The 26,089-nt window shown below is 40.4% G+C and overlaps 2 protein-coding genes across 3 annotated transcripts; one reads left to right on the forward strand and one right to left on the reverse strand.

Moving 5' to 3' along the window:
• Positions 1 to 1,874: 1,874 nt before the first annotated feature.
• On the reverse strand, positions 1,875 to 22,053 carry DPM1 (dolichyl-phosphate mannosyltransferase subunit 1, catalytic). Of its 2 annotated transcripts, XM_021685913.2 has the most exons (9): positions 21,878 to 22,053; positions 19,017 to 19,116; positions 13,483 to 13,516; positions 11,687 to 11,763; positions 11,577 to 11,602; positions 9,406 to 9,501; positions 6,676 to 6,744; positions 5,129 to 5,243; positions 1,876 to 3,851 (listed from the first exon to the last, which is right to left on the reverse strand). In XM_021685913.2, exons 1-9 carry the CDS (start codon positions 22,036 to 22,038, stop codon positions 3,747 to 3,749), a joined length of 783 nt encoding a protein of 260 aa, XP_021541588.1. In that variant the 5' UTR covers positions 22,039 to 22,053; the 3' UTR covers positions 1,876 to 3,746. The 2 variants fall into 2 exon arrangements, with proteins under 2 accessions (XP_044774949.1, XP_021541588.1); XM_044919014.1 differs by lacking the exon at positions 6,676 to 6,744 and having other exon boundaries at positions 1,875 to 3,851.
• A 166-nt stretch (positions 22,054 to 22,219) lies between these two features.
• On the forward strand, positions 22,220 to 23,963 carry MOCS3 (molybdenum cofactor synthesis 3). The gene has a single exon (XM_021685912.1). The coding sequence runs from the start codon at positions 22,332 to 22,334 to the stop codon at positions 23,739 to 23,741; it is 1,410 nt and encodes a 469-aa protein (XP_021541587.1). The 5' UTR covers positions 22,220 to 22,331; the 3' UTR covers positions 23,742 to 23,963.
• Positions 23,964 to 26,089: the final 2,126 nt, after the last annotated feature.

A 26,089-nucleotide genomic window follows, 5' to 3' on the forward strand; every position in this document is an offset into this window, starting at 1 on the left:
CGCCGCGGCCGCGGCTGCTGCCGGGGGGCGCGGCGGGCGCAGCAGAGCGGCGGGCGGCGGCGGCGGCGCGAGCGGCTCCCTCCAGTCCCCGCGCGGGCGGCGGCGGCAGCGTCGTCGAGCGGTGCAGACAAAGGAGGGGCGGAGGGAGGAGACGGAGGGTGTGGGAGAGGCGGCTTCACCGGCGCGGGCAGGCGGGCGGCGGCGGCCGCGCTCCTCTCGCTCCTCAGCAGCGGGGACCGAGAGAGGGAGCTGTGTCTGAGGAGACGCCAAAATCCCCCTTAGCGCTGCCCGCGGGAGGGGGAGGGGGCACAAGATGGCGGCGGCCGGGGGGGGGCGGGAGTTCAGCTCATGGATCCCGGCAGGCAGCGGAGGGGAGACCGGGCCGGCGGAGGCGGCGGCGGCAACGGGCGGGGGAGGGGGCTGATCCCGCGTCTCCCCTCAGCAGACAATACAAGCGCCTCGGAGCGAGTCCCCGAACCTGCCCTAGCCAAAATGGCGGCCGAGAAAGAGCGGAAATGACGTAAATACCTCATTAGCATAAGAGGACTCATTGTCCAGCTAAGTAGGGGGGGTAGTGGGGGACAGTACCCCTTACCCCCATGTCCCCCAAGGACAACTCTCTCACTCCCACCTGTGCTTGCACCTAACTTTTTTGGAGGGAGAGTAGCACCAGCACCCCCACCTAAGGGAAATTATATAATCCCCACTGAGGGGGAGCTCTCGCGAGAACCAAGAGGATTTGCCATTGACCCACTAGGAGGCGCCGCGGATAATGGCCGCAGTGCGCCTCCAGGGCCCGTGTGCACGGCGGGCGCCTTCCTCTGGCCGCAGCGCCGGCGGCGGAGGCACCAGCAGCGGGCCGCAGCACGCCCTGCACTCAGTCAGGTGGCCGTGCTGGGGATCCCTGCGCGGGCCCAGCTGGGCCTGGACTACATCTGGCGGGAGGGGGCGTGCGGGCAGCCCAGCGGCTCCACGTGCTGGGAGGCCTGCGCTCTCACGGGCCGGGCAGCAGCGGGAAGGGCAAGGACACCTGGCCGGTCGTGCGTGATGCCTCCTGTCTTATATGAGGTGTGAGGGCCTCGTGCTTCACACACCGACTGGAGATGAGCCACAAGCCCATGGAGCCCTGGTTCCTTCCCGGTGGGGTGGGTTACTTAGTGGACAGGGGCTGACATTCTTCCAAGTTCGTGATGGGCTCTTCTCTTTGGCCTGAAGAAAACAAATGGGAACCCTAGCGTTTGGGGGCCACCGGACTGGTGAAGCCTAAACATGAGAAATGATGTTGCTGATGGGCCTCCACAAGATGCTCAAAAACTACACTTCAACTGTGGTCCCAGGGACACTTTTAGTGTTACCACAATCTGGATAGCACAAGATAGCACATGGACAGTTGCAAATTTAGGTCAATCCCAACCAACACATTATCTCAACATTTGAACCCACCTTTTGGAGTAGAGTGCATTTGAGAGTATGTCATAGGCTAAACATACTGAAGAGTAATGAACACCATCATGAAGGATTAACCAAGCCTGTTAAGGTGTGCTCTGTAAATGCACTGATCTTTGGCTGTTTCTCTAAATTTCAAGTTAAAATAGTTTCAAACCATACTTAACATCCCAAAAGATTCTGACTTAATTGAAAATAGTACTAATTGTGGTTACATATAGCTCAGTGAAGACTTCAGTTAGCAGGTTTAAACAAGCCATTTCATCCAACACAGAATTTCATTAATTTCTGAAATTATGACAAAATATTTCTTTACAAGACAAATCACTATTTCAAGGGGAAACAAGAACTGGAAAAGTTAAAAAAAAAAAAAAGCGGGCGGGGGGGGGGGAGGGAGTGGCACCCAAGCATCTGATTTAGAGAAAGATGAAGAATCTAATTACATGTTACAGAAGACAGGCAAGCTACTATAAAATAAGCAATATAATTTTATCACAAGTCTAGTTTTCCTTAGATATACTTAGGATTTCCATACAGTGATAATACAAATAAATACAAAGGGAAGACATCTGGATTTCATACTTGGCCTAATTTACAAAGTAAAAGGAGATGATAGGTTCACATGTAAATGTTTAAGAAGATTTTAGTGCTTAAATCATCAGATTTACTACAAAAATGCATCTAAATAGTCCAGATTCTTTTCTAAATAACTTCTACATGATGAAAGTGTTCACTGCTCAAATACTTTCTTTACTATCAATTCCAGTAGTGACAGTGTTGTGACTATGGGATTAAGAACCAAAAAGATTAAAAAGGCAAAAGATTGCTATCTACTCTAGTGAGGTCTGAGAAGGCAATACTTAGTTCTCTGAGGTAGTTACTTAATCTCTGCTCCACATACTTGACAATAAAAACTTTGGGTTTAGATGAAGAAGAAAGGAATCTAAACACTCAACAACAAAAAAAGAGTATTGTATTTCTATTACATTAGGTAATTCTATATTAGACAGTGATGAATTTTCTAGTTATTATTAATGATGAAAGAAGTCATTTCCCTCAAGAAGGTGGGTCCCTGGTGTGCTGGCTGGCTACACAGCTCTGTGTAAAAGGGAAACAAAATAGTAGAGGCCCTTACTGGAATGTGTCCTATGGATTCAACTATGGCAGTAGGTAATGTTCAAAATGACACCAAAGGTTTTATAGTCTGGTATTTATTTCTGGTAGGATCTGTCAGAAATGCAATGGAAAAATCAGATTTTAAATTTCTTTAGCAGCCAAATTAAGCCAGGAAAATGTAATTAGGAATACTGTTCAATAAATATGCTTATTAAATAACTTAGAGATGTCTCTTCCTTTTACTTGCAAAGGACAGTCAACTTGATCTTAAGCTTATTTGCTCAAAGTACGCCTTCCCCCAAATTTAAAAGATACCATGTTTCATAAGCTATGCTACAGTTAGAAATTTATCTTTTTTTGAAACACTTAGGTTAGAGAAGGTAGGTAAACAGAACATTTGTGCTGGCTTTAATGTGCATTTTAACTGGCGGAACACTTACAGCTTAGTAATAAGATGTTTAAAACTTACTATAGCAGCTAAGTCTTGAAGTCATCAAAATACTGATGCCTTAATGTCCTCAGTATTTTTTCTTACTGATAGAAGTTATTGCTCAGGATAGAAAAAAAAGTAGCTATGCAATCAATGGATGTCAAGTTTCCAATTCACAGTATGTATTTTAAATAGACTTGCTTTGACAGATGAAATGCTTCATCAATTCAAGAGCTACAAACAGCCCAACTCTAAATTCGTGACCTAAACATACTGTTTTATCTAGTTTAAGAAATTTGAGATACATTTTTAAAGAAGGGGCAGAGGTGTCTACTTATTCATTCATACACAAACAGGCATATATATTTCATGAATATAATTAACATTTTTCTTACTTATGACATCTATTACAAAGAGCTATGAATCCAGTTCTTTATATACTTCAAAATCTTTCCCACGTAAGAAATTCTGCACTCATATACTCTAATGAAAGCAGCAATATTTTCTGGAAAAAAAACCCAAATACATTTATTTACAAGTCTTAATACAGCAAAATCAAATGGAAATTGAGAACACTGCTCATTTTTCTAATTTAATTTGACATATAAAATAAGAGTTTCCTCAGAAAAAAGTTTTGTATGAAATTTACCTTACCTTATGATTTATGCTCTAAGAGTACATTTTATAAAAATCAGCAACCAGGCTTCTTTTATGTTTAAATGAAATCAACATAAGTATAATGAACAACTTTCTTTTATGTAGTAGCAAAGAGAGTCAATAATCCTTTCAAGAAAGAGACTATTTCATTTCCTCCCAACTTGGATTCACCATAAACACGATCCACAAATGATATTGGAACCTGGTTAAAAAAATATACATTAAGTCAGTCTTCAAAAAATATTAGAAAGGAAGCATACAGCAATACAGTACAAACAAGATTTGTATTATGATAGTCCTTCAAGTAAGTTCAGAAGTTATGTGATTCTTACAGCAACTGTACCTCCAAATCTTTAAAATTAAACATTTCACTACCTAAGTGCAGGCCATATGAACCAAATCTACAACCATTTGAAAAGCAATGACCCTGAATATTAAGCTGTTGACCAAAGTTTCAACCTGTATTTCAAGAAAAAAAATTATACTCCAAAGTAAAATGTCCTTTCACTGAATTTTTTCAGTAGTCCATTAAATTTATCTGTTACTGGGTGCCTGGGTGGCTCAGTTGGTTAAGCGACTGCCTTCGGCTCAGGTCATGATCCTGGAGTCCCGGGATCGAGTCCCGCATCGGGCTCCCTGCTCGGCAGGGAGTCTGCTTCTCCCTCTGACCCTCCTCCCTCTCATGCTGTCTCTCATTCTCGCTCTCAAATAAATAAAATCTTTAAAAAAAAAAAAAAAATTTATCTGTTACTATGTTTTAGTGTTAAGTTAAAAATCTTGACACTTCCACAGGAGACATGGCATTCTAGTTACTTTCTTGTTATAAGTAAGAACATTAGTGTTAGAGGAAGAGAGCCCTTCCTAAGAGCTCAATAGCTAGCTGTAAATATTACTGACCACCTCCCGCCCCCATAACTCCTGTCTTCTTCATTTACTCATAGAAAATGGCAAATGGATTCATCATTAGAGTGGCTCTAGGTTATGGCAAGAGAAAACGGAGCAAACACACTCATCCCACAGTGCTGAGTGGTCAGAGGAAAGGGCAAGATGCAGAAGGTACCAGTAATTTTAATTCTTTAAAAGGGAATACTGCGGGGCGCCTGGGTGGCTCAGTTAAGTGACTGCCTTTGGCTCAGGTCACGATCCTGGAGTCCCAGGAATGAGTCCCGCATCGGGGTCCCTGCTCGGTGGGAGTCTGCTTCTCCCTCTGACCCTCCCCCCTCCCATTCTAATAAATAAATAAAAATCTTAAAAAAAAAAAAAAGGGAATGCTGCCTTCTATTAATGTTTTAAATCCTGGTAGGTCAAATGCAGTTAATTTGAAAGTGAATTTTCACCCTTTAGTGTGTGGACATTCTAACTAGAAACCTCCCACATTTATTTAGTAGTTGTGCAAGTTAAATTTTCTATTATAAAAAGTCTAAACCTACTGTTTCTTTATGAGGAATACAACATTCTATTTACCATCAGTTTGCCTACCTCGCCAATAGTATACTTCAGCTGTCTTGCCCGAACAATCATCTCCATCTGGAACACATAGCCTTTAGAAACACATTTTTCTATTAATTTCTGTAGAACTTCTTTTCGGTATAACCTGTGAGAAATTAAAATATATATGAACACCTAGGTAAATACACTTGCCTATATGCCTATATGTATCCTAACTTTTTGAAAGTTCACTGGTATTTATAAAACCTAAAACTTTCACTAGACATTTGCATGCAGAAAAACTGTCACAGCTTATGATTATGATACATTTGTCCTGAACTGGAATGGTCATGAAATATTTGGTAAATAATTTAGAGTAATTTTGAAAATGAATTCTTAGTATCTTTTAGAGAATTATTTTCCTACTATACTACCAGAAATTGTAATAGGGTAAAGTGAATCATTTGAAGTAGAACCACCCACTGTTTTAAGTTTTTAAATTTTCTTAAAATTTATTTTTAAAGTTGAACGAAGAGAAACCATTCCAAATACTGCAACAATAGAGTTGATAGATGATGAATAATCAACAATATAAAGTAGATGACAAGAGCGAACCCAGTAATTAACAGGTGTTTCCTCATAAATGTCTGAGCAGTTTCTATTTCCCAAGATGTACTAAATAAATTTCCTGAGATAAACGAAGTCCCTTTAGGGGACTTAACAGGGAGCTCCTGAAGAAAGTGACTTCCCAGTTCCTCTCTCTTACTTTATCCTACCAGGACTGCCTCAATCCTGCAATGCCGAGGTTCCTGTCTTAACCTTGTATGTCAATTCTAACAAAAGACCAAAGAATTAACATTATTTAATGGAAAAAAGCAAATACCAACTAAAGTAAATTACCAACTAATGCATGAAGTTTGGACCTTAAAGTAGATGAACAGGCCATCTTATAGTTTCAGAGATTTAAAAAAATGTGGCAGTCTTTAGTCATTTGGCATGGTCATACAAAACAGTTCATCTCCTATGGCCAAGTCTAAAATTAAAAATAACCCACCCCCCCCAAACAAACAAAAATTACCCTTCCCCCAACCTGAAGGAGGCTTTGTTCCAATTAAACAAGAATTTTTTTTTAAATTAAAAACATGGAGAGCAAAGCAACTGAAAACAACCTAAACATTAACTATTTTAAGCTCTTCTGTGGACAGTGCTATAAATATTCATATGAATTGCAGGAAATTGCTGGAAGAGGTGCTGTTCTTTGGAGCCTATCACCAGTGATAGCAATGTTCTGAATAAGAAGTGAGCAGCCACCTTGGCCCCTGAAGCCCCCACTTGGGGCTGAGCACCAATGTGAATGTTAACAAGCAAACTAACCTAAGCCCTACCTTTGATGCTCTTTAGAAAGTACATTTTTCCTTAAGAAGATGCTCAAGCCTCATTAGCAACTTCTAAGGAACTTCAGTCTGTCTTTGTGTGTTCCGGAACAAAAAAGTGGTAGAACTGAAAAGCATTTCTTAAAAATAAGCCACTGTATACCAAGAAATTTAGGCAAGAAGTTGTAAATAATAGAAAATGTAAAATTACAGTTTTTACTGTACCTGAAACTTCCTGTTAAATCAGATGCTCCTGGTCTGAGCAAAATCTGAGTTATAAAATTGGCCCCGCGGCTGTTTAAATAAAACAATTAGATTTTCTTTATATAATACATTTTCTAAACAAGAGAAACACATCCCAGAGTGCTAAAACTGTTACACTAATTTCATAAATGCAACACTATTTCACAAAAATGTCAATTTTACAGAAATTTTAGTCAGTAAAGATGGGGTCTTTTATTCTTCGAATGTGACATTTAGAGGGGACCTATAAAACAATCATTCTTCTAAGCTTTTTAGGTAAGAAATGTTAACAGATTTTTAATTCAACTTGCGTATTTGCCACCAGTCCTCATTTAGAATTATGAACATCTCTCAGACAGCAAAAGGGATCAGGGATTTGGAGTTTCCTTTTCAGATTCTAATAAGTACAAGGGATCACAGGTTTCAATTAGCAACAGATCAGTCTACATAAAAATGGCACTTTTTAAAAAAAGAACGTATGCAAGTGGGCAAGGGTTTTGGTTTTTGGCAATCTCTGGAAATTGAACAAAGGTTCATTCCAAAACTGTTTCAGTCTACTTGGGCCGCTATAATAAAATACCAGAGACTATGTGGCTTAAACGACAGATACTTATTTCTCCCAGTTCTGAAGGCTGGGAAGTCCAAGATCAAGGTACAGCAGACTTGGTTCCTGGTGAGAACCCTCTTCTTGGCTTACAGAGGGCTGCCTTCCTGCTGTGTGCTCTCACAGGGGAGGAGGGCAACAGAAGCCAAGCTCTCTGGTCTCTTCTGGAAAGGGCACTAATCCCACCATAAGTGCCCCATGGTCACTGAATTTAATTACCTCCCAAAGGCCCCACCTCCAAATACCAACACTTTGAGGGTAAGGTATTTTAACACATAAATTTTAGCAGAGACATCCAGTCCGTAACAATGACAGGGTATGTGCTTCAAACACAACTAAGTATCAATTTCAAGCTATTACTAATAGCTATGATAAACATTTCAAAAAGATCTGAAGTGCCCTTGGAAAAAGTGACTTTTGTATTGCAGCTATTTTAGTGAGCTCCGATTTAGAAAAAAAAGTTTTCTGGGGCAGACTGGAAAGAACAGTTTCTCTCCTAAACCAAGGTAACTACCAAGGCCCTCCCTAGGGAAGATTATTTTTATACAAATAACATGGTTAGGGATATAGCTGGGATAATAGCTAACAAAAACATTTTCCCTTTCAAATTGCTTCCAATAACAAAATAATTCTAGGACATAGTTTACCTCTCAAAATGGGTTTAATCAAAGGAAAGTGAGTGTATATGCATATACGTGTATGTGTACATATATATTTGTATCTCTAATCAAGTAAATATATTTCTAAATTGGGGTTTTTATTTTTTTTAAAGATTTTATTTATTTGAGAGAGAGAGAATGAGAGCGAGCGAGCACATGAGAAGGGGGAGGGTCAGAGGGAGAAGCAGACTCCCTGCCGAGCAGGGAGCCCGATGCAGGACTCGATCCTGGGACTCCGGGATCATGACCTGAGCCGAAGGCAGTAGCCTAACCAACTGAGCCACCCAGGCACCCTAAATTGGGGTTTTTAAATTAAAATGCTGCAAGAGGCAGATGGCCTTGGACTGAAATTCTAGTTCATACAAATGAGTCCGTGGGCAAGTGATTACATTATCTTTCTCAGGAGTATATACTATAAATCAGTGCAGACATTAACAACTAATGACACACACAACTCAATACAACTTAATGATCCAACTAAAAGTTGTAAAAGGTCTCTGATTGGGACTCCCTAGTTTTAAAATAAGAGCTGTGATGACCAAATTCAGAGGGCCTGAGAGATCATTCACTTGTTCTCAACACTGGCTGCACAACAGAATCATTTGGAGAGCCTGTGAAAAATACTGATGGTTTTGCCCCACCCGTGGAGATCCATTCGCATGGTCTACAGTGTGTGCGCACACACACAAAGAAAGGGAAAACGATAGGGAACAGTAATGTATGATTTTCTCTTTACATGATTCCAATATTCAGCAGGATTAAAAACCACTGTTTTATCCAACCCCTTCATTTCACTGAAGATTGAGGCTCTTACAGGTCTTAAATGACTTGCCCAAGGTTCCACAGTTAAGAGGCAGAACTGTGATTAACTTAACAGAATCTTCAATAGGAATGAAAAGGGTAATAAAAAACACTATTATTATTAAGAATATATGTATAAAGGTATGCTGTCACATATTAAGTAGTAAGCTACATAGATCCCTTAAAGATCTCATCATCTCAACAACCACAAAAAGGTTAGCTATAGATTAAATATGGTTAGAAATTCTTTGTGGGTCTTCCCATCAAGAAGTGGATTCTCCTTCCCCATCCCTTGATTATGGGTGTGTGTGTGTGTGTGTGTGTGTGTGTGTGTGTGTACTACTCAGTCCCAAAATATACATGAATAGTTCATTTAAAGCTGAAGGTACAGTAGAATAAATTTTGCTGAATTAGACCATTTCTAACAAAGGTTTATGCTGATTTTTCCTTAGTGAAAAATATCCAAAATAAAATACTTTAATCATAGGAAAAATTGTACTAAGGAGCTATCTGTGAGTACATATTGGAAGTTAACAATCTAATCCCAGAAATCCCAAGGCAGCATGATAATGTAATCCAAATACCCATCATAAACATATTCCCAATAGTTACAATAAAAACTAGACAAATTGCAGCACATGTATATACCTGATTATTTTTCTTTTCAAATCCCAGCCATATACACCTCCATTTCCTTTGTAACGAGTTCCAGAGACAATGTCAAAATTACCCTCCTTCTGCTTCCTGCAGAAAAAAATAAATTAGCTGTCAATTAGAAAAAGCTATTGAGCTTTCAAAAGTTACTTTCATGAGCTACACAAAAAGAACTTTTAAGATTTGCATAGGAAAAACTACGCCAAGAAAACAAATGAACGATACCACTCAGAAATCTTTCAACATAAGATTTTCAAACCTGATATTTTTCCTTCATTAATTTCTAAACTAAAAAATAGTAGTACTTGCTGATTGCACCATGTGAAACCGCCCTAAAATGTAATTCCCCTCCATTCTGTTCTTGGCCCTACTAATAAGTAAACAGTGCTAAAACAGCCTGGTAACCCTCCAGACCTTTCTCTTTGCCCAAAAATAAAGACATAACCCCAGGGATTCTGGTTGCTTTAACAAAATTGGAACCCAAAAAAGTGTATTCTGCACCTTGCCTTTTGTCAGTTAACAATATACATAATGGAATCATGAACATCCCTGGAGGTCAACAGAGAATTTCCCCATTCTTTCTAATAGCTGCAAAAATATCCCATGGAACAATGGACTTGTATACCTGCATGGTTGTTTTCATGGTGGGTCTCCCCACCCCCAACAACACAACCACAATGAATAGTGTGGCAACGTTCTTATAAACTTACATCCTGGTGCTTAGACAACCCAGAGTGGAACATAAGAGAATTGCTAAAACAAAGCTTACAAGTATTTTGAACAGGTTATCACCAGAAATTACTTTCCAAAAAGGTTGTAGCAACTCACACTTCCTCCGGCTAGATTGTGTGTGTCCATTTCCCGCCATCTTATCGGTGCTAAATGTATTGCTCTGTAAGTTTGTAATTATGACAAACTAATGGGTAATAAAATACTGCTACAGTTATTTCACTTCGTGTTTCCCTGACATCCCCCAGGGTGTCTTCCCTCGGGCTTATTAGCCATTGGTCTTTCTTCTACATATGGCCTGTCTGTATCTTTCACCCATTTTCTATTCCCCTGGTCCCATTTCCTTCTCAGGTCAAAGGGCTCTTGGGAATTAGATATACAAGCAGAGAAGGTATCTCTTGAGGTGACTTTATGCAGAGATCAAAGGATGAGAAGTAGCTGGCTATTAAGGAGCAGGAAAAGAGCATTTTAGGCAAAGAACACAGCGCTCCGTGTGACACAGAAATGGAAGGAGTATGCCTGCAGCAGAGGGAATGGAGGGGAGAGGCACAAGATGAGCTCAGAAAGGGAGGCAGGGGCCAGATCACATAGCGGTTTGAGGGGCAAGGAAAAGAGTTTCTTCCCACCTGTTAATGAGAACTCGCTGAAGTGATTGAAACAGGAGAGTAACATTACTTAATTTTGTTTTAGTATATTTAGCTTACATTAACAGTTTCCAAATTCTTATCCTGAGAGGTTTCATGTTGTCTTGGATTCTCTAAAAATACAAGTATATTGCCTGCAAATAAATACCATTTTGTATTCTTACTCAATATTCATACTAAATTCTTGTTCTTACATCACTTAAAATGTCCACATATAATGACAGCTAGTATTCCTACCTTGATGCGTTTATTAATGATTCAACATTTCACCATTTAGTAAGATGTGTGTGTTAGGACTGGGTTGTCTTTATCAAGTTCAAGTGGTTTCCTTTTATTTCCACTTCCAAGTTTTATTAGAAGTGGCTAGTACAGTTTATCAAATGCCTTTTAGCATCTACAGACTTAATGATGCTGCTTTCTTTGCTAATGTGATAAATTATGTGGATGAATTCCTGATGATGAACCATTCTGGCATTCTTGGAATAAACCCTATTTGTTCATGCTGTTTTACCCTTATGATGTAGAGCTTAATTCCATTTAACAGGGAAGTCATCTTCCATCTTTTCCTGTAGTCTGGGAGAATTTAGATAATAAAGGAGTAATTATCTGTTGATTAGTCCCTAAAATATATCATTTAGCCACATATCTATAGTCACGAGCCTCAGATCTATATGTTGGTTTCATTTCTGACAACAAACTTAAAATAGCATGTGCATTTTTAATTAAAATAAGTCCAAAATTAACGTAGGACAAATGATTTGAATAATTCTTTCAAATATTAAAAATACCTACCTAATGAATTCAGGAATAAATTTTGGCTGAAATTTAGAAAAAATAAACATTAAGTCAGTAAAATAGGCTTAGACTATCATGAATAGCTAATAAAGAATGATACCACTTACATGATGTGAGAGATCAGCATCCATAATAATTATGTAGTTTCCTGTGGCATGTTTCATTCCGTGAATATATGCAGTTCCTAACAATGAAAATATATCCATTAAAGAAAGCCATCAGAAATGCTTAAATATACACACGAACAGGGAAGAAATTAAGCATCCGAAAAGCATACATCAGTCCCTTAAAGGTGATACTAACCTATAATTAAATTCTATTTATTATCAAAAACATCTCTCCATTCCATTATTTCATCTGCAACTTCACCTTAGTCCCAGGCACCACCTTCTGATACTCAGCTCTCTACCTAAAAGTGTTTCCCTGCTTCTGTTCTTCCCTTCACTCCTAGCCCATTTCCACAAAAGCTATCCCCTGAGTGTAGTCAACACTGTAAGCCTAGTACACTAGATGGGTCTGGTATTTGGGGTCAAAGGCACAGCCAGCAATTACTTAGCCACTTTCATGCCTAAAAGTTCCCTAGTTCCAAACCTCACAGTCTTATTAGCAAGGCTGAACATTCTAACTTCTTTTGCTAAAAAGTGAGGATCACAGCTTTTTGGATTTCCACTGACTGGTCAGGAATTCCTGGTTGCTTTCATGGCAGTTTCCAGATTATTTCAATCCCAAAGAACTTCTGGGTTCAGATATTCAGAACACTTCATGATGCCCAAGAACTGATGATCTTCAAGACAGCAAATATTCAATTTTTAAGAACCGTGTTTCCTCCATGCTGGCTCAATTTTTCATAAGCAACTGTAACCAGCATCAGAAATAAAGGCACTGAGATACTCATCTCAGAATGCCTGAGTTCATCTGAGATTTTCTATAACCCCCTATGTTTAAAAGCTAGAAAAGTTTTCTTTTTTTCTTTTTTTTTTTTTTATTTATTTGAGACAGAGAGAATGAGAGACAGAGAGCATGAGAGGGAGGAGGGTCAAAGGGAGAAGCAGACTCCCTGCCGAGCAGGGAGCCCGATGCGGGACTCGATCCCGGGACTCCAGGATCATGACCTGAGCCGAAGGCAGTCGCTTAACCAACTGAGCCACCCAGGCGCCCGAAAAGTTTTCTTTTTTAAAAATAAAGAATAACTTTTTACATTTTGCCATTACTTATAAAGAAATGTTCAAAGAGTTACAGCTAACGCAGCGTGCTGGTTTTCCAAAAACACTTGCCCTCAGATCCCTTCTCTGGCCCTGCCCTACTCTGTTCTACATTGCATGGAACTACAGTTCCTAGGGGTTCTCCTCAACTGGTTGTCAGATGGCTTTGGGAGGCAGGAGGGATAGTTTCCAGGAGAGGAAAAGGAAAAGTATAAGTGTGTCCCCCCTCTTACTCTGCCTCCCAGCACTGACTGGGTATCCTCGACAGCTCTAGCTCCTGCCAGGTATCCCCCACTCCATCATTCTAGCCCCTTCTAAATAGCCTGGGTTCCTGGGCTCCAAAAACACCATCTCCTCCTATTGTTGCTCCATTCTAGGGGTGGTAGCAACCTCTAGCTATTACTAATTTGAGTAGCCTCACTGTTCCATTCCATTTGGCTTCTCAGCATTCCTTCACCCGTGTAACCAGATTCTTTGTATTAAATTCCCTACATTGAAAGACTGACAGTGGTTTCTGTTTTCCCAAGTGGACCTTGACTGATACAGGCAACTCAGGTTAAACCATATACATGTCATTAAAATCATTAAAAACCATCACAGGAGGTCACTGTATTTTGGCCCTGTTCCAAATTAGGAAAATACACACTGGATAATCTTACCAAGGCAAGAAGCAAGTATGAGGGGTGAGAGGTTCTACTTACCTAGGCCTAACTTTTTCTCCCGTGGTCTCAGAAGCTGCAAGAATAAGAAAAGCATTTTAACACAAATACTAAAAATAATCTCACTAATAAAAAATTTTTCATAGCTGTCTACTCCTTTTAACCGAAATATAGCTGCATTTATTAGAACTTACAGCAGAGTATGTTTAACATTTTTTGCCAAAGTAAAAAAGTGTTTAGTAACAAATCAAATGGTTTAACAGCTTGGAAAAACAACATTCTTTTACCCCAACCCTGCAGGTCAAATTTTAAACATTTTTTTCTGGTGCTATCCACCAGAAAACAGCATGGAAACAATGTTACCTCTATTACTTGATTTACCGTTTTGAACAGTATCTGTTGATTCCTTCTCCTAAGAAAATCAAGGATTTAACTCACTTATCTTATACCTTCTTTGAGTATTTGATAGCCACGTCTGTTTTCTCAATCTCTTTTGTGATTTTATTTATTTATTTATTTATTTATGTTCTTGATTTCCCCCCTTTATTTTTTTCAGTTACAAAAATAATACAGGTTACAGTTACAAGTCAGACAATATATGGTCATTCATTAGTTAAGGCATTCAGGTTGGTTCCAGGTATTTGCCATTACAAATATTGCTACAATAAAGATACCTGTACATATATCCTTTTGTAGGGGTCCTGTCATTTCTGTAATTAGCATCCCAAAAGTGGAATCACTGGCTGAAAGGGTATGCACACTTTTTTCTCTGGATTCCTTGGTTGATTTTAAATGCTGACATCACTCCATCAACATATCCTGACTTTATTCTTGGAAGACCTCATTACATTCTCTACTGGCCCAATGACATGACTTTCGGGTTATATGCCTAACAAGAAAATTAAATTTTTTTTTTCTTTTCTTACTTTTTGTCAATCACTTAGTTTTTCTACCTTTTTTTTTTTTTTTTTTTTTTTTTATATAAACCTTGACTTCTTGTTTAGCTTTTTTCTTTTGTCTGGAAATTTCTGAAAAAGTAGAATGCCAGGATTTGGACTCTAAGTTTCTGAGGTATGGGGCTCAAACAGACTCACTACTGAGCCCATCTTATCCCCTTCTGCATTTGCCAGTGTATAGGCAGGCCACCTCAGGCTGCAAATCTCTCTAAACAAAGTATTTTCAGTTCAATTCAACCAGGATAGACTTTTTTTTTTAAACTTCATGCAAACTGCTGTAGGTCTTGGGGAGGAACAAAGATAAAATACATTCCTGCTCAATGAGCTCTTATATAGAAAAGAACTAGACAATCATCTATAGTAATTTTAATTCACTGAACAAAATCAAACAAGATATATCAGGTTTTATTTTTGTGACTGATGATTACTGGCAAAATACTGACCTGGTATCTGCCCTGAAAAAACAAATCCTTTAAAGTTCACCTTAGATTTTCTTTTTTTTAAAGATTTTATTTATTTATTTGACAGAGAGATAGACAGAAGAGCACAAGCAGAGGGAGTGGCAGAGGGAGAGGGAGAAGCAGGCTCTGCACTGAGCAGAGAACCCGATGCGGGACTCGATCCCAGGACCCTGAGATCATGACCTGAGCTGCAGGCAGACACTTAACCATCTGAGCCACCCAGGCACCCTAAAGTTCACCTTAGATTTTCTATAAACCTGTTTCAGTTGGAAAAATATTTTTTTCTCAAGTTTTTATAAAACATAAACCATGCTGCATGATAGAGTACTATGGAACAGTTAAAAGAATGAGATAATTTAGTGGTAAAAGATCTCTCAGCTACAGTTAAAAATCAACAGAATGATACAGAAAGATTACATTTATGTTTAAAAACAAAAAAACACCACATTGCCTAGTTCTAACAAATGTAGACACGTACACATACATGCACAAAGGTCTGAGGCAACCCACACCAAGCTGCTGACTGGGGTGTCCCCTGGAGAAGAGATTAGGAGGTGGACCACGAAATGCTCATCAAAGGCAAATTCAGTTTTATCAGCAACTTTTTCATTTTCTAACAAGAATGTAGTTTTAAATTTCTTATGCAATAAAAAGTACCCATTGTTGCACTGTTTTACTTTCAAATCCTTAGTTCCACCCCCTCCCGTTTTTGAGGCCTCACGTCAGTAAGGATGGCAGAAAGCAGTGAGGGGCACGACAGAGCTCGTCTCACAGCCAACAGGAGAGCCGGTGGGAACTCACACAAAGTGTGCGCGAACGCACTCTGAAGAACACTTACAGCACTGTTTATGAGCTACTTCCTGTAATGTTATAATCTGTTTTGACAAAAAACTTATTTTATAAAAAATTTTTTGTCACAGAAAATCTTGATGACATTTTAGGAAGCCTAGGATCCATAATATTTAAGTGGACCTGTTTTTATCATACTCTCAAATCCAACAAGTTGAAAGAAGAATGAAGATAAAAATAAGTCTTCAGCTAAGAAAGGCTAATTGTACTCTCCTCCTATATTGAAATTCCTTATCAGTGAGGCTCACATTTTTTCATTTTATTTTATTTTTTTCATTTTTGGCCATTTACAGTTCTTATGAATTATGTTTTTTTTTCAAGATTTTATTTATTTATTTATTTGAGAGAGAGCGCGAGAGAAAACACAAGCGGGGGGGGGCGCGGGAAGGAGCAGAGGGAGAGAGAGAAGCAGACTCCCCTCTGAGTGGGGAGCCCAATGTGGGGCTCTATCATACCAGGACCCTGAGACTATGACCCGAGCCGAAGGCAGATGCTTAATGGACTGAGCAACCAAGGAGCCCCAGCGTACTGATCTTTTTGTTAGAGATAGTATTTTCGTACTTAGGGATAAACAGTATTTTTTTTTTTTTTAAGATTTTATTTATTTATTTGAGAGAGAGAGAATGAGAGACAGAGAGCACGAGAGGGAAGAGGGCAGAGGGAGAAGCAGACCCCCCGCTGAGCAGGGAGCCCGACACAGGACTCGATCCCGGGACTCCAGGATCATGACCCGAGCCGAAGGCAGTCGCTCAACCAACTGAGCCACCCAGGCGCCCTAAACAGTATTTTTTAAGTAGTCAAATCTTTCAATCCTACAGTTATATTAGATGTTTTAAAAGTAATGACATGCATTACGTTTTATTAAAAGAACAATTTGTAAAAATACTAACCTATGAAATAACATAGGTGACTTTAATCTCAAGTTGGAGGTTGAAACAGATGACACACATCAAATGTAACAGAAGCACTCAACATGGAAAGGCTGAAGCCCAATCTCAGATCCCTCCGCCCTATAACCATGGTTAACAGTTCAGGATACATATCTCCAATTTTTCTACGTCCCACCTCCACTATCTGTTAGCTGTGTAACCTTGGGAAGTGACTTAAACTCTCATCTCAGTTTCCTCACAGAGTTTAAAGAAAAAAAACTTCCTTTGTTTTCTGACACATTCATTTCAGCCAATTTTAAAGACTAGCAAACAAAGCCTCTATGCTGAATATTTTGAGATGTTGTAAAATAGCTTCAATAATAATTCGTCTCCATCTTCTCTCCCAACTAACCACACACATCACTTAAAAGCAAGTAAGTGCCATCCACGGCATGGCCTGATATTGTCTGGGGTGGGGGAAAAGGGCAATTTTATACTTCAAATGATTTAAAGGTCATAAAATAATGAAGGAACACGGGACTTCCCAGATAATACAGGAAAATTGTAACGGTGAATATTAATTTTTTTCTCATTATTTTGAATTTTATTGGGTTGATGGGAAAAATGGAACTTTTTGAGGGCCACGTTGTTTTAGAATTTGAAAAGGTCAATTTAGTAGACATAGCCTAAGATCGATCAATCAATTACACCTCAAGGCTGAATGGAGTTCTATGACAGAAGTGTTCAAAATATTGTCAGGTGAATGTTCCCAGATTAAATAACACGTAAGTCAGAGTATTCTATATAATAACAAATGTGAGTCAGTGCCTTGGCTCACAACCTCTAAAAGAAAAACTGGGGAACTGCTGGCTAAAAAAATGAACCCGACATCATCAGAAGTCACTGCTAGAAGGTTGAAAATCCGTCAATTTTTAATCTCCTCCTGTATATCAGGAGATATTCAGAGGATTGGAGGTGTAATCTTTGAGTTGCCCATGTGTGATATGGCAAGAATACCTAGCAAAGATTTACCATGTGTATAAGAGTATCACGTTTCCCTTAAACTCTTCCTATTGACCACCATCTCCTCCAACTGAATAGGAATTATTTCATTATCAGGATTAATCAAGAATATGTGTACCCAGAGACAGTTTTTTATAATGCTTAATTACCTTTTCTTAAAATGCAAATATCAATAAAGGTTCTCCAAGAGATTTCTTTCGTTTATGTCTATACTGATGGTTCTCTTTTGGGAGGAGAGGACAATTTTGCCCATAAGGGTTGATTTGATGATACCCAGAGACATTTTTGGTTGCCACCCTGGGGAGAGGGGCTGCACATGGCATCTAGTAGGTAAGAGTCCAGGGATGATGCTAAATGTCCTCTAACATACAGGATGCAGCCACCACCCCTGCAACACCCCTCCCACCCCCACAAAGAATTATTAGGTCCCAAATGTCAACAGTGCCAAGACTGAGAAACTCTATAGTCTATACATATTATAAAAACCCAATGCCTAGAATGTGTTTTCTAATTAAATCTGGACTTAACTTCATGCTTTCGGCCCAAGAATTATCTAAAGTTGAGCTCACAGGTATATTCAAACATTTACAAATACAAACCATTATAAAAATAAACCAGTGATCAAAAACAAAAATTATAAAGCCATTATAAAATGAATTCTACATCTAAGTTTCTCCAGAAGAAAAACACCACCCTTCAAAGTACAGTGGGAAAATTTAAGACTTGGAAAGTCAATCTACTCCCATTAAGACTGCTTTACAGAAAGATGCTAAGTACTCTGAAAAATAAAAAGATGCCAATTTCCATGGAAACAATCACCCTCCCCAGCTACAAGCTTTTATAGTTGCAAAAAAGGGAGCCAGAAAGATAAAGACACACATTACTAATTGCAATCTAGTTCTGTAATATTCCTTGTCAATTCAGTATCATGCTTTAATTTTGCCCTTCAAGAGAACTTACCTGCAGAGTAAGTTGTAAAAACAGAGTTTATCTAAAGGCTAACTATTTTGCTGTACAATTACTTTTTTTTTTTTTTTAAGATTTTAATTTATGTATTTGACAGAGAGCACAAGCAGGGGGAGCAGCAGGCAGAGGGAGAGGGAGAAGCAGGCTTCCTGCTGAGCAAGGAGCCCGATATGGGGCTCAATCCCAAGACCCTGGGATCATGACCTGAGCCAAAGGCAGATGCTTAACCAACTTAGCCACCCAGGTGCCCCTTGCTGTACAATTACTACTGATCCAACATATCAAAGTCATGTATAATTTCAAGCACAATGAAAATGCACCTGAATCCCAAGTGTATAAGATGCTTTTTATCATTTCAGTTTCCAGAAAATAGACTGAATTTAAGCATTGTCATTTCTCTTTTCCCTAAACAAACACAAGTGATTTGATAGAAAAATGTTCACATGACTTACAATTTTGTCTGACCCATAGATCTTCTCCAACTGTTCAGCAACATCCCTTGTTCCATCTGGGCTTCCATCATCTATGATTATAATTTCGTAATCGATTCCACTAAAATAAAAAACAAAATGAAAGTGTGTATTGTTTGGAGACCGTATTCTCAAAATAAGAAAATAATTTTAAAATTACTAATTCCTCATCAGTATAAGTGGGAATTTATTGTCATATTAATCACTAAGGAAAACTTCAATTACCAAATGAAATAAATGTCATTTAGTACTTCACCTCCAAACTCAGCATGTTGCTGAAAAATGCTGTAATGAAGTCCTGAAATGTTAAAAAACTCTCACACAGAAAACATACTCGAGTTTAAAAAATCACAGCAGGGGCGCCTGGGTGGTTCAGTCGTTAAGCGTCTGCCTTCAGCTTGGGTCATGAACCCAGGGTCCTGGGATCGAGCCCCGCATCGGCCTCCTTGCTCAGTGGGAAGCCTGCTTCTCCCTCTCCCACTCCCCTTGCTTGTGTTCCCTCTCTCGCTGTGTCTCTGTCAAATAAATAAAATCTTAAAAAAATAAAAATAAAAATAAAAAATCATAGCAATTGTATATTATATATGATAGGAATATCATAAAATTTTACTTACCTACTTTGGAAATGGAATTATAGGACCTTAATATCAATCTTGGTTATAAAAAATATTTCAAAAGTACATTTAAAAGATCTCTCAAGTTGACTGAATTGCTAAGTGAATATTCTTTTAAATTTAATTCCAAATAGATTTGAGTAACATAAGGAACAAATCAGATTTCACTTCATCCTTTAAAAAATCCTCTTTAAAATGGTGACATATTCTCTTAACATCACTATTTCAAATAGTTGTACCCATTACCTCACACTATTACATACAAAAAGCACAGAGAAATACATAAGATTTCAATGTGCTTCAAAATGAACATCTCTCTATTGGTTTTCCATTAACTTTGTTACAGTTTCTATTCTAAGAACAAGCCAACACAATACTTGGTTGTATATGTTATCACTATGTTTTCCCCCACCTCAGTTTAGATTTTTTTAAATAATTTTATTGGAAACTTAAGAAGCAGAAAGTAAAGCACAGCAAAACTCCCACAACACTGTTTCCTCTTTGTCCATAGTAAAAACAAATATAAGGAAATCAACCAGAAAACACATTCCACTGTTAAAGGCTTAAAAAAGTCAGGCCCAGCAAACTAGGAAGAAAGCTAAACTCAGCCTGTTAAGAGGAAATACCAGGACTTCAGCTCCCCGAGGTGCTTTAATTTGGGCAACTGCTTTACAAGCCAAAATATGTAAGATGTTGATTCTGGTTGATACGCTGAAAGAGATATACTTCATAAACAAATGAAGTCATTCATTAGCAAATTATACGTTCTCTCACTTCAACGTGCCCAGAACACCTGAGGGTAAGGTAGTCTAAAGGAATCCAGCTAAGCTGTCTTTAATTTGACCACATCTGAAAAGAAAATCGTTTCCTTCTTTAACCTTCACTCGGGTTAAAGCAAGAAATATTTGAGACTCTGAGGACCAACTGAACAAGATCGACTATATGACAATTTCTCTCATGTGGAAAGTGCTTATAGAAACCAAGATAAGAAGATAACTAAATAAAAGAGGAAAAAGATATGAATTAAAAAAAAACTGTGAGGAGCCATGCACATTATGATAGTTATGTCATTCAAAGAATTATAGTCAAAACAGCAATGTTTTTCACCAATTAGCATTTCCAAAAATGTAAGTTTACTAAAGCCCGGGTTGGCTGGGTGGTGGGGAAACAAGCACTCTCCGAATAATGCCAGTCCTAAGGCGGTACAATCATTTTTTTTTTTTTTTTTTTTTGCGAGCAATTTGGTAATAACTGTCAATCTTAAGCACATCTGTTGACCCGGCAATTCCATCCTCAAGACTTTATCTCCCGTACACTAGAAAAAGTACGAACGTGTTTGTTGCAACATTGTTCTAAAGGAGCATTCACTATGTGTCCAGCACTTTTCTAAATGGTGGAAAATATGGGGTGAACAAAGTCTCTGTTTTCATTTATAAAGCAAAAGTCAAAAAAGAAAAACAAAAAAAAAGCTCTAGAAATAATGTGTTCACTGGGATGACCCAGTTAGTTAAATTATAAGTCATATGGAATATTATCGAATTAAAAAAAATAATTTTCCAAGTTGGTGTATGTTGATCTGGAAAGATCTTCAGGGATCTATACATGATCCCATTGGTATAACCCTAAAACAAGTAACTTCGTACTGATACCAGGATTCCGAAATTTAAAAAAATACTGTATAACACTTTCAAATTCAAACTCTAAAAGCCCTAGTTTCTAACAACCACATCAAACATCCACTAGGGACCAACGAAGTTGCCCAGCCCAGCAGCAGCTCCCTAACCCACAGAGATCAAACCTCATGCTTACATAAGCACTCAGCACGGGGGCGGGAGTGAGCGTGCTCATTTAGACTCCCGGCTCCTGCCGCATCCTGACCATCCAGAAGTAGGAGTGAGGTCAAGCTTTGAACCTCGCTCCAAGTCAAAGGATGCCCAACCCTACTTTTTAAAAAGGGGGGGGCAGCCGGGGGGGAGGGAGGAAGGAGGTGGTGGGAAGTGTACAATAAGGGAACGTCTCACAAACCCAAGGGCAGGAATGAACCCGAGACACGGACAGAACCCCAGAAGTATCCGCCTCTGCTTTCTCCAAGGGTGGCCTTCTCCCCAAGGATTCCCTCAAGAGCCGAAGGGAGGCCGCGCAGGGCCGCCTCGCGCAGCCAACTGCCGACACCCAGGCCGGCGAAGCCGGCTCATCTCATTCCTCAGGGAGGGCGGCCGGGCACGCTACCTCTCGGAGAAGCTTTTCACCAGCAGCCATACGATGAGCGGTAGGTTCTCGCGCTCGTTGTAGGTGGGCAAAAGCACTGAATACTTGTCCTGTCGCGGGGCGCGCCCCTCCGGCTCCCGCCGAGACCTACGAGGACTACCGCTCGCTTCCTCGGAGGCCATGGTGGAACTGCGCGAGACGCCGGAAACGGAATGACGTCCCGCGGCGCGCGGGAAGGGGATGGGTCGGACCGTATCAAATTCAGGAAGAGGGGGTACAGGCTATTTGGTTGGGTTCTAGTTCTCCTAAGGCTCTCTTCGTGGTTCCATTGGAAATATCCAGGCACTATGAATCTTTAAAGTTGAATCTGAGGGTTTCTCCAGGAAGTACATGTTGACTTATCACTTTTTCCTATGCTCCGTAAAAATTTTTTAGTTTATTCCAGTCGCTAGGAGACGCTAAGCCGGAAAAGGAAATGCCTTTCAAGACAACTTCCGAGAGGGGCGCCATGGCTTCTAGGGAGGAGGTGCTCGCCTTGCAGGCTGAAGTTTCCCGGCGTGAGGAAGAGCTAAGTTCTCTGAAGGAGAGGCTGGCGGCGGCTCTTTTGGCGGAGCAGGAGCCAGAGAGGTTGGTTCCGGTGTCGCCCCTGCCGCCGAAGGCCGCCCTGTCTCGAGATGAGATTTTGCGTTACAGCCGGCAGCTAGTGCTGCCTGAGCTGGGCGTGCACGGACAGCTGCGCTTGGCCACCGCGTCCGTGCTAGTCGTGGGCTGCGGTGGGCTCGGCTGCCCACTGGCGCAGTACCTGGCAGCGGCCGGCGTAGGCCGCCTTGGCCTTGTGGACTACGACGTAGTAGAAGTGAGCAATTTGGCCCGCCAGGTGCTACATGGCGAGGCGCTGGCCGGCCAAGCCAAGGTCTTTTCGGCCGCCGCCGCGCTGCGCCGCCTCAATTCTGCGGTGGAGTGCGTGCCCTATGCTCAGGCGCTTACGCCAGCCACGGCGCTAGACATAATCCGCCGCTATGACGTGGTGGCTGACTGCTCTGACAACGTGCCCACTCGCTACCTAGTTAATGACGCATGTGTGCTAGCCGGCCGGCCTCTCGTGTCAGCCAGCGCCCTGCGCTTTGAAGGCCAAATCACAGTGTACCACTATGACGGCGGGCCTTGCTATCGCTGCATATTCCCCCAACCACCTCCAGCGGAGACAGTGACCAACTGCGCGGATGGCGGGGTGCTCGGTGTCGTAACTGGGGTCCTGGGCTGCTTGCAGGCGCTGGAAGTGTTGAAGATCGCAGCAGGTCTGGGTCCGTCTTACAGTCGCAGCCTGTTGATCTTTGATGCCCTCAGAGGACAGTTTCGCTGTATTCAGCTTCGGAGCCGCAGGCCTGACTGTGCAGCTTGCGGTGAGCGGCCCACTGTGACTGACCTTCAGGACTACGAAGCCTTCTGTGGCTCCTCAGCCACTGAGAAGTGCCGCTCTCTGCAGTTGCTGAGCCCAGAGGAGCGAGTTTCGGTCACCGACTATAAGCGACTTCTGGATTCAGGCTCACTCCACCTGTTGCTGGACGTCAGGCCTCAAGTGGAGGTGGACATCTGTCGTTTGCCTCATGCCCTACACATCCCTTTGCAACATTTGGAACGGAGGAATGCGGAGAGCCTGGAACTCCTAAGAGAAGCAATCCGGGAAAGGAAGCAGGGCACACAGGAAAGGGTAGCTTTCCCAGTTTACGTGATTTGCAAACTTGGCAATGACTCCCAGAAAGCCGTGAAGATCCTGCAGTCCTTGACAGCAGTCCAGGAGTTAGAATCTTTAACAGTTCAGGATGTTGTGGGGGGCCTCATGGCCTGGGCTGCCAAAATCGATGGAACATTTCCGCAGTACTGAGGTGGATGGGAGAGTCTGACCTGAGGCAGATGTGGATTGCCATGTTACCCAAAAGATATATTTATTTGCATTTTTTTTCCAGGAATGCATGGAAGAGACTGGGATTGTCCAATAACTGAATACATGGACTCCTTTTTATTAAGGGCTTTTTTGTTGTAATGTCTTGGATGCTGTTGTTATTAATGGTTTTTTTTTTTAATTTTTTTATATATATATTTTAAAGATTTTTATTTATTTTTTGACAGAGAGAGACAGCGAGAGAGGGAACACAAGCAGGGGGAGTGGGAGAGGGGGAAGCAGGCTTCCCTGCCGAGCAAGGAACCCGATGTGGGGCTTGATCCCAGGACCCTGGGATCATGACCTGAGCCGAAGGCAGTCGCTAAACGGCTGAGCCACCCAGGCGCCCCTATTAATGGGCTTTAATACTGTTTCTGAGAACTGTCTTGTGTTTTCAGCACTTGAAAGATGTCTTGAACATGTGAGTTATAATGTTAAGTGACAGGATTTTGTGTTTTGACAGGTCATTTCTCTGTTCTGCTTTTTTCCCACCTCCCCCAATCAAAAAGTACTTTAAATCATCTATTTTTATGCTTGGAAAGGTGTAGTAAACTTAGTCTTCCTGAATTGATCACAGATGATACACTTAAGGTCAGTTTATTGTTCGCTAAGACATTGTTTGGGTCTTCTTTCTGTTTCAAATGATAGAATATATTCTACAGAAATGTTTAAAATGTAAATTATTTTAATTATGTGGGAAAGGGTCATTCTATTAAGTATTTGAATTAGTATCAGAGTGAGATATTTAGTAAGATAAAGGAAACCTCCTTTGTAGTCTGTCAGTTTCTCTTATAAATTGCTGATTTAAAGAAAAAATTTCTTACAGTATTGTACACACTGTATACTGTGATTTGGCTTGCTTTGGAATCTTCAAGCCTAAGTCCCAACCTTCTGCTCTCCCCTGCCCTTTATTCCTAATCCAATCTGTTATTTTTTTTTTTCTTGCTTTACTGGCCAAGTACACCAAATGCAATATTGAATTAAAGTGGAATAGTAAGCATTCTTATGTCCTTCACGATCTCAGGTGAAAAACTTTTGACTATTTGGCCAATATTACTTGTTATTGCTTTACTGTAGCTACAACCCTTTATCATATTAAAGAAATTTCCTTCCTTTTATAGTTTGCTAAGTTTTTGTTGAATTTATCAGGTGCTTTTTCTGCATTATAGGCTGCCTTTTTCTCTTTGGTTAATGCAGTGAATTACATTGATTCTGTTTGGTGGCAAAACACACACACACATACACACACAATTTCCCCTCTCAGTAACTTCCAAGTGTACAATACAGTATTGTCAACCACATGCACATGGTGTGCAACAGATCACAGAACCTTCCATCCTGCATGGCTGAACCTTGACACCCACCAAACCACTCCCCAATTCTTCCCTTCAATTTGCCTTTTCTATTTTATTTCATCTATTTTATTCCCATATTTTATAGTAGTACACAATGTAGGTGTTTTTATGTTTACTTATTAACATTTTCATGAAATGGCAGGTCTGCGTAACTTCTAATCTATACAGAGTTAAAAGCAAAGATTTGGTCGGTATCCATGGCAAGTTGAAGAATACCTGCCATGTCAAAAGGGCCTCCACTCTCAGCTGATTGTTGCGTGCAGGTCTATAATCCTTAGAAATCACGGATGTAAATGTGAAATCTTTGTATCTCTGGCTACAGTTTTTTTAAGTTTAACAGCTTGTGGACAAGACAAAACCCTTGCTGGTCAGATTACTCAGTTTGCAACCTCTGATATAGACTCTTATTTTATCATAGAAGGATGGTGTTATTTAACACTCACATTCAAAATTAGGATAGTCCTTACCTTTTAACTGTGAAACATTGTAACCCATGTTTTGAATGGGTATGCCTCAACCTTTTTTGTAAAGATGGAGCAGGTTTCTTGGACTGTTTTTCCCAAGGAGTTGTGGAAATAAATGACTGAGACCAGGAGAGGAGAGTAAAGATGGCTGGCCTGCGTCCCAGCTTCTTACTACCAGGACAAAAGCCGCTTCTGATACATACCAAGAAACAAAGGGGACTGACATGGGAACTATTTCCTATTCTAAAGACTGACGTCCTAAAGTTAAACAGTTTCGGTAGTTCCTGCAAACTTGGTTCTCAATAGCACAGGCAACAGAAGATGACAAGAGGGAAAGGGGCTTATTAAAGTAAGACGGTGCTTCTGAGAATTTGGGGGACAGCCTTAAAGCTGTAATTCCAGGAGTGATGCCCCAAACCATGCACAGAACTGACCTGAGAACACTTTCTATGCTATGCTGCCCCATCTAGCA

This window comes from Neomonachus schauinslandi, chromosome 10 (genome assembly GCF_002201575.2).
Source record: "Neomonachus schauinslandi chromosome 10, ASM220157v2, whole genome shotgun sequence".
Lineage (NCBI taxonomy): Eukaryota > Metazoa > Chordata > Mammalia > Carnivora > Phocidae > Neomonachus > Neomonachus schauinslandi.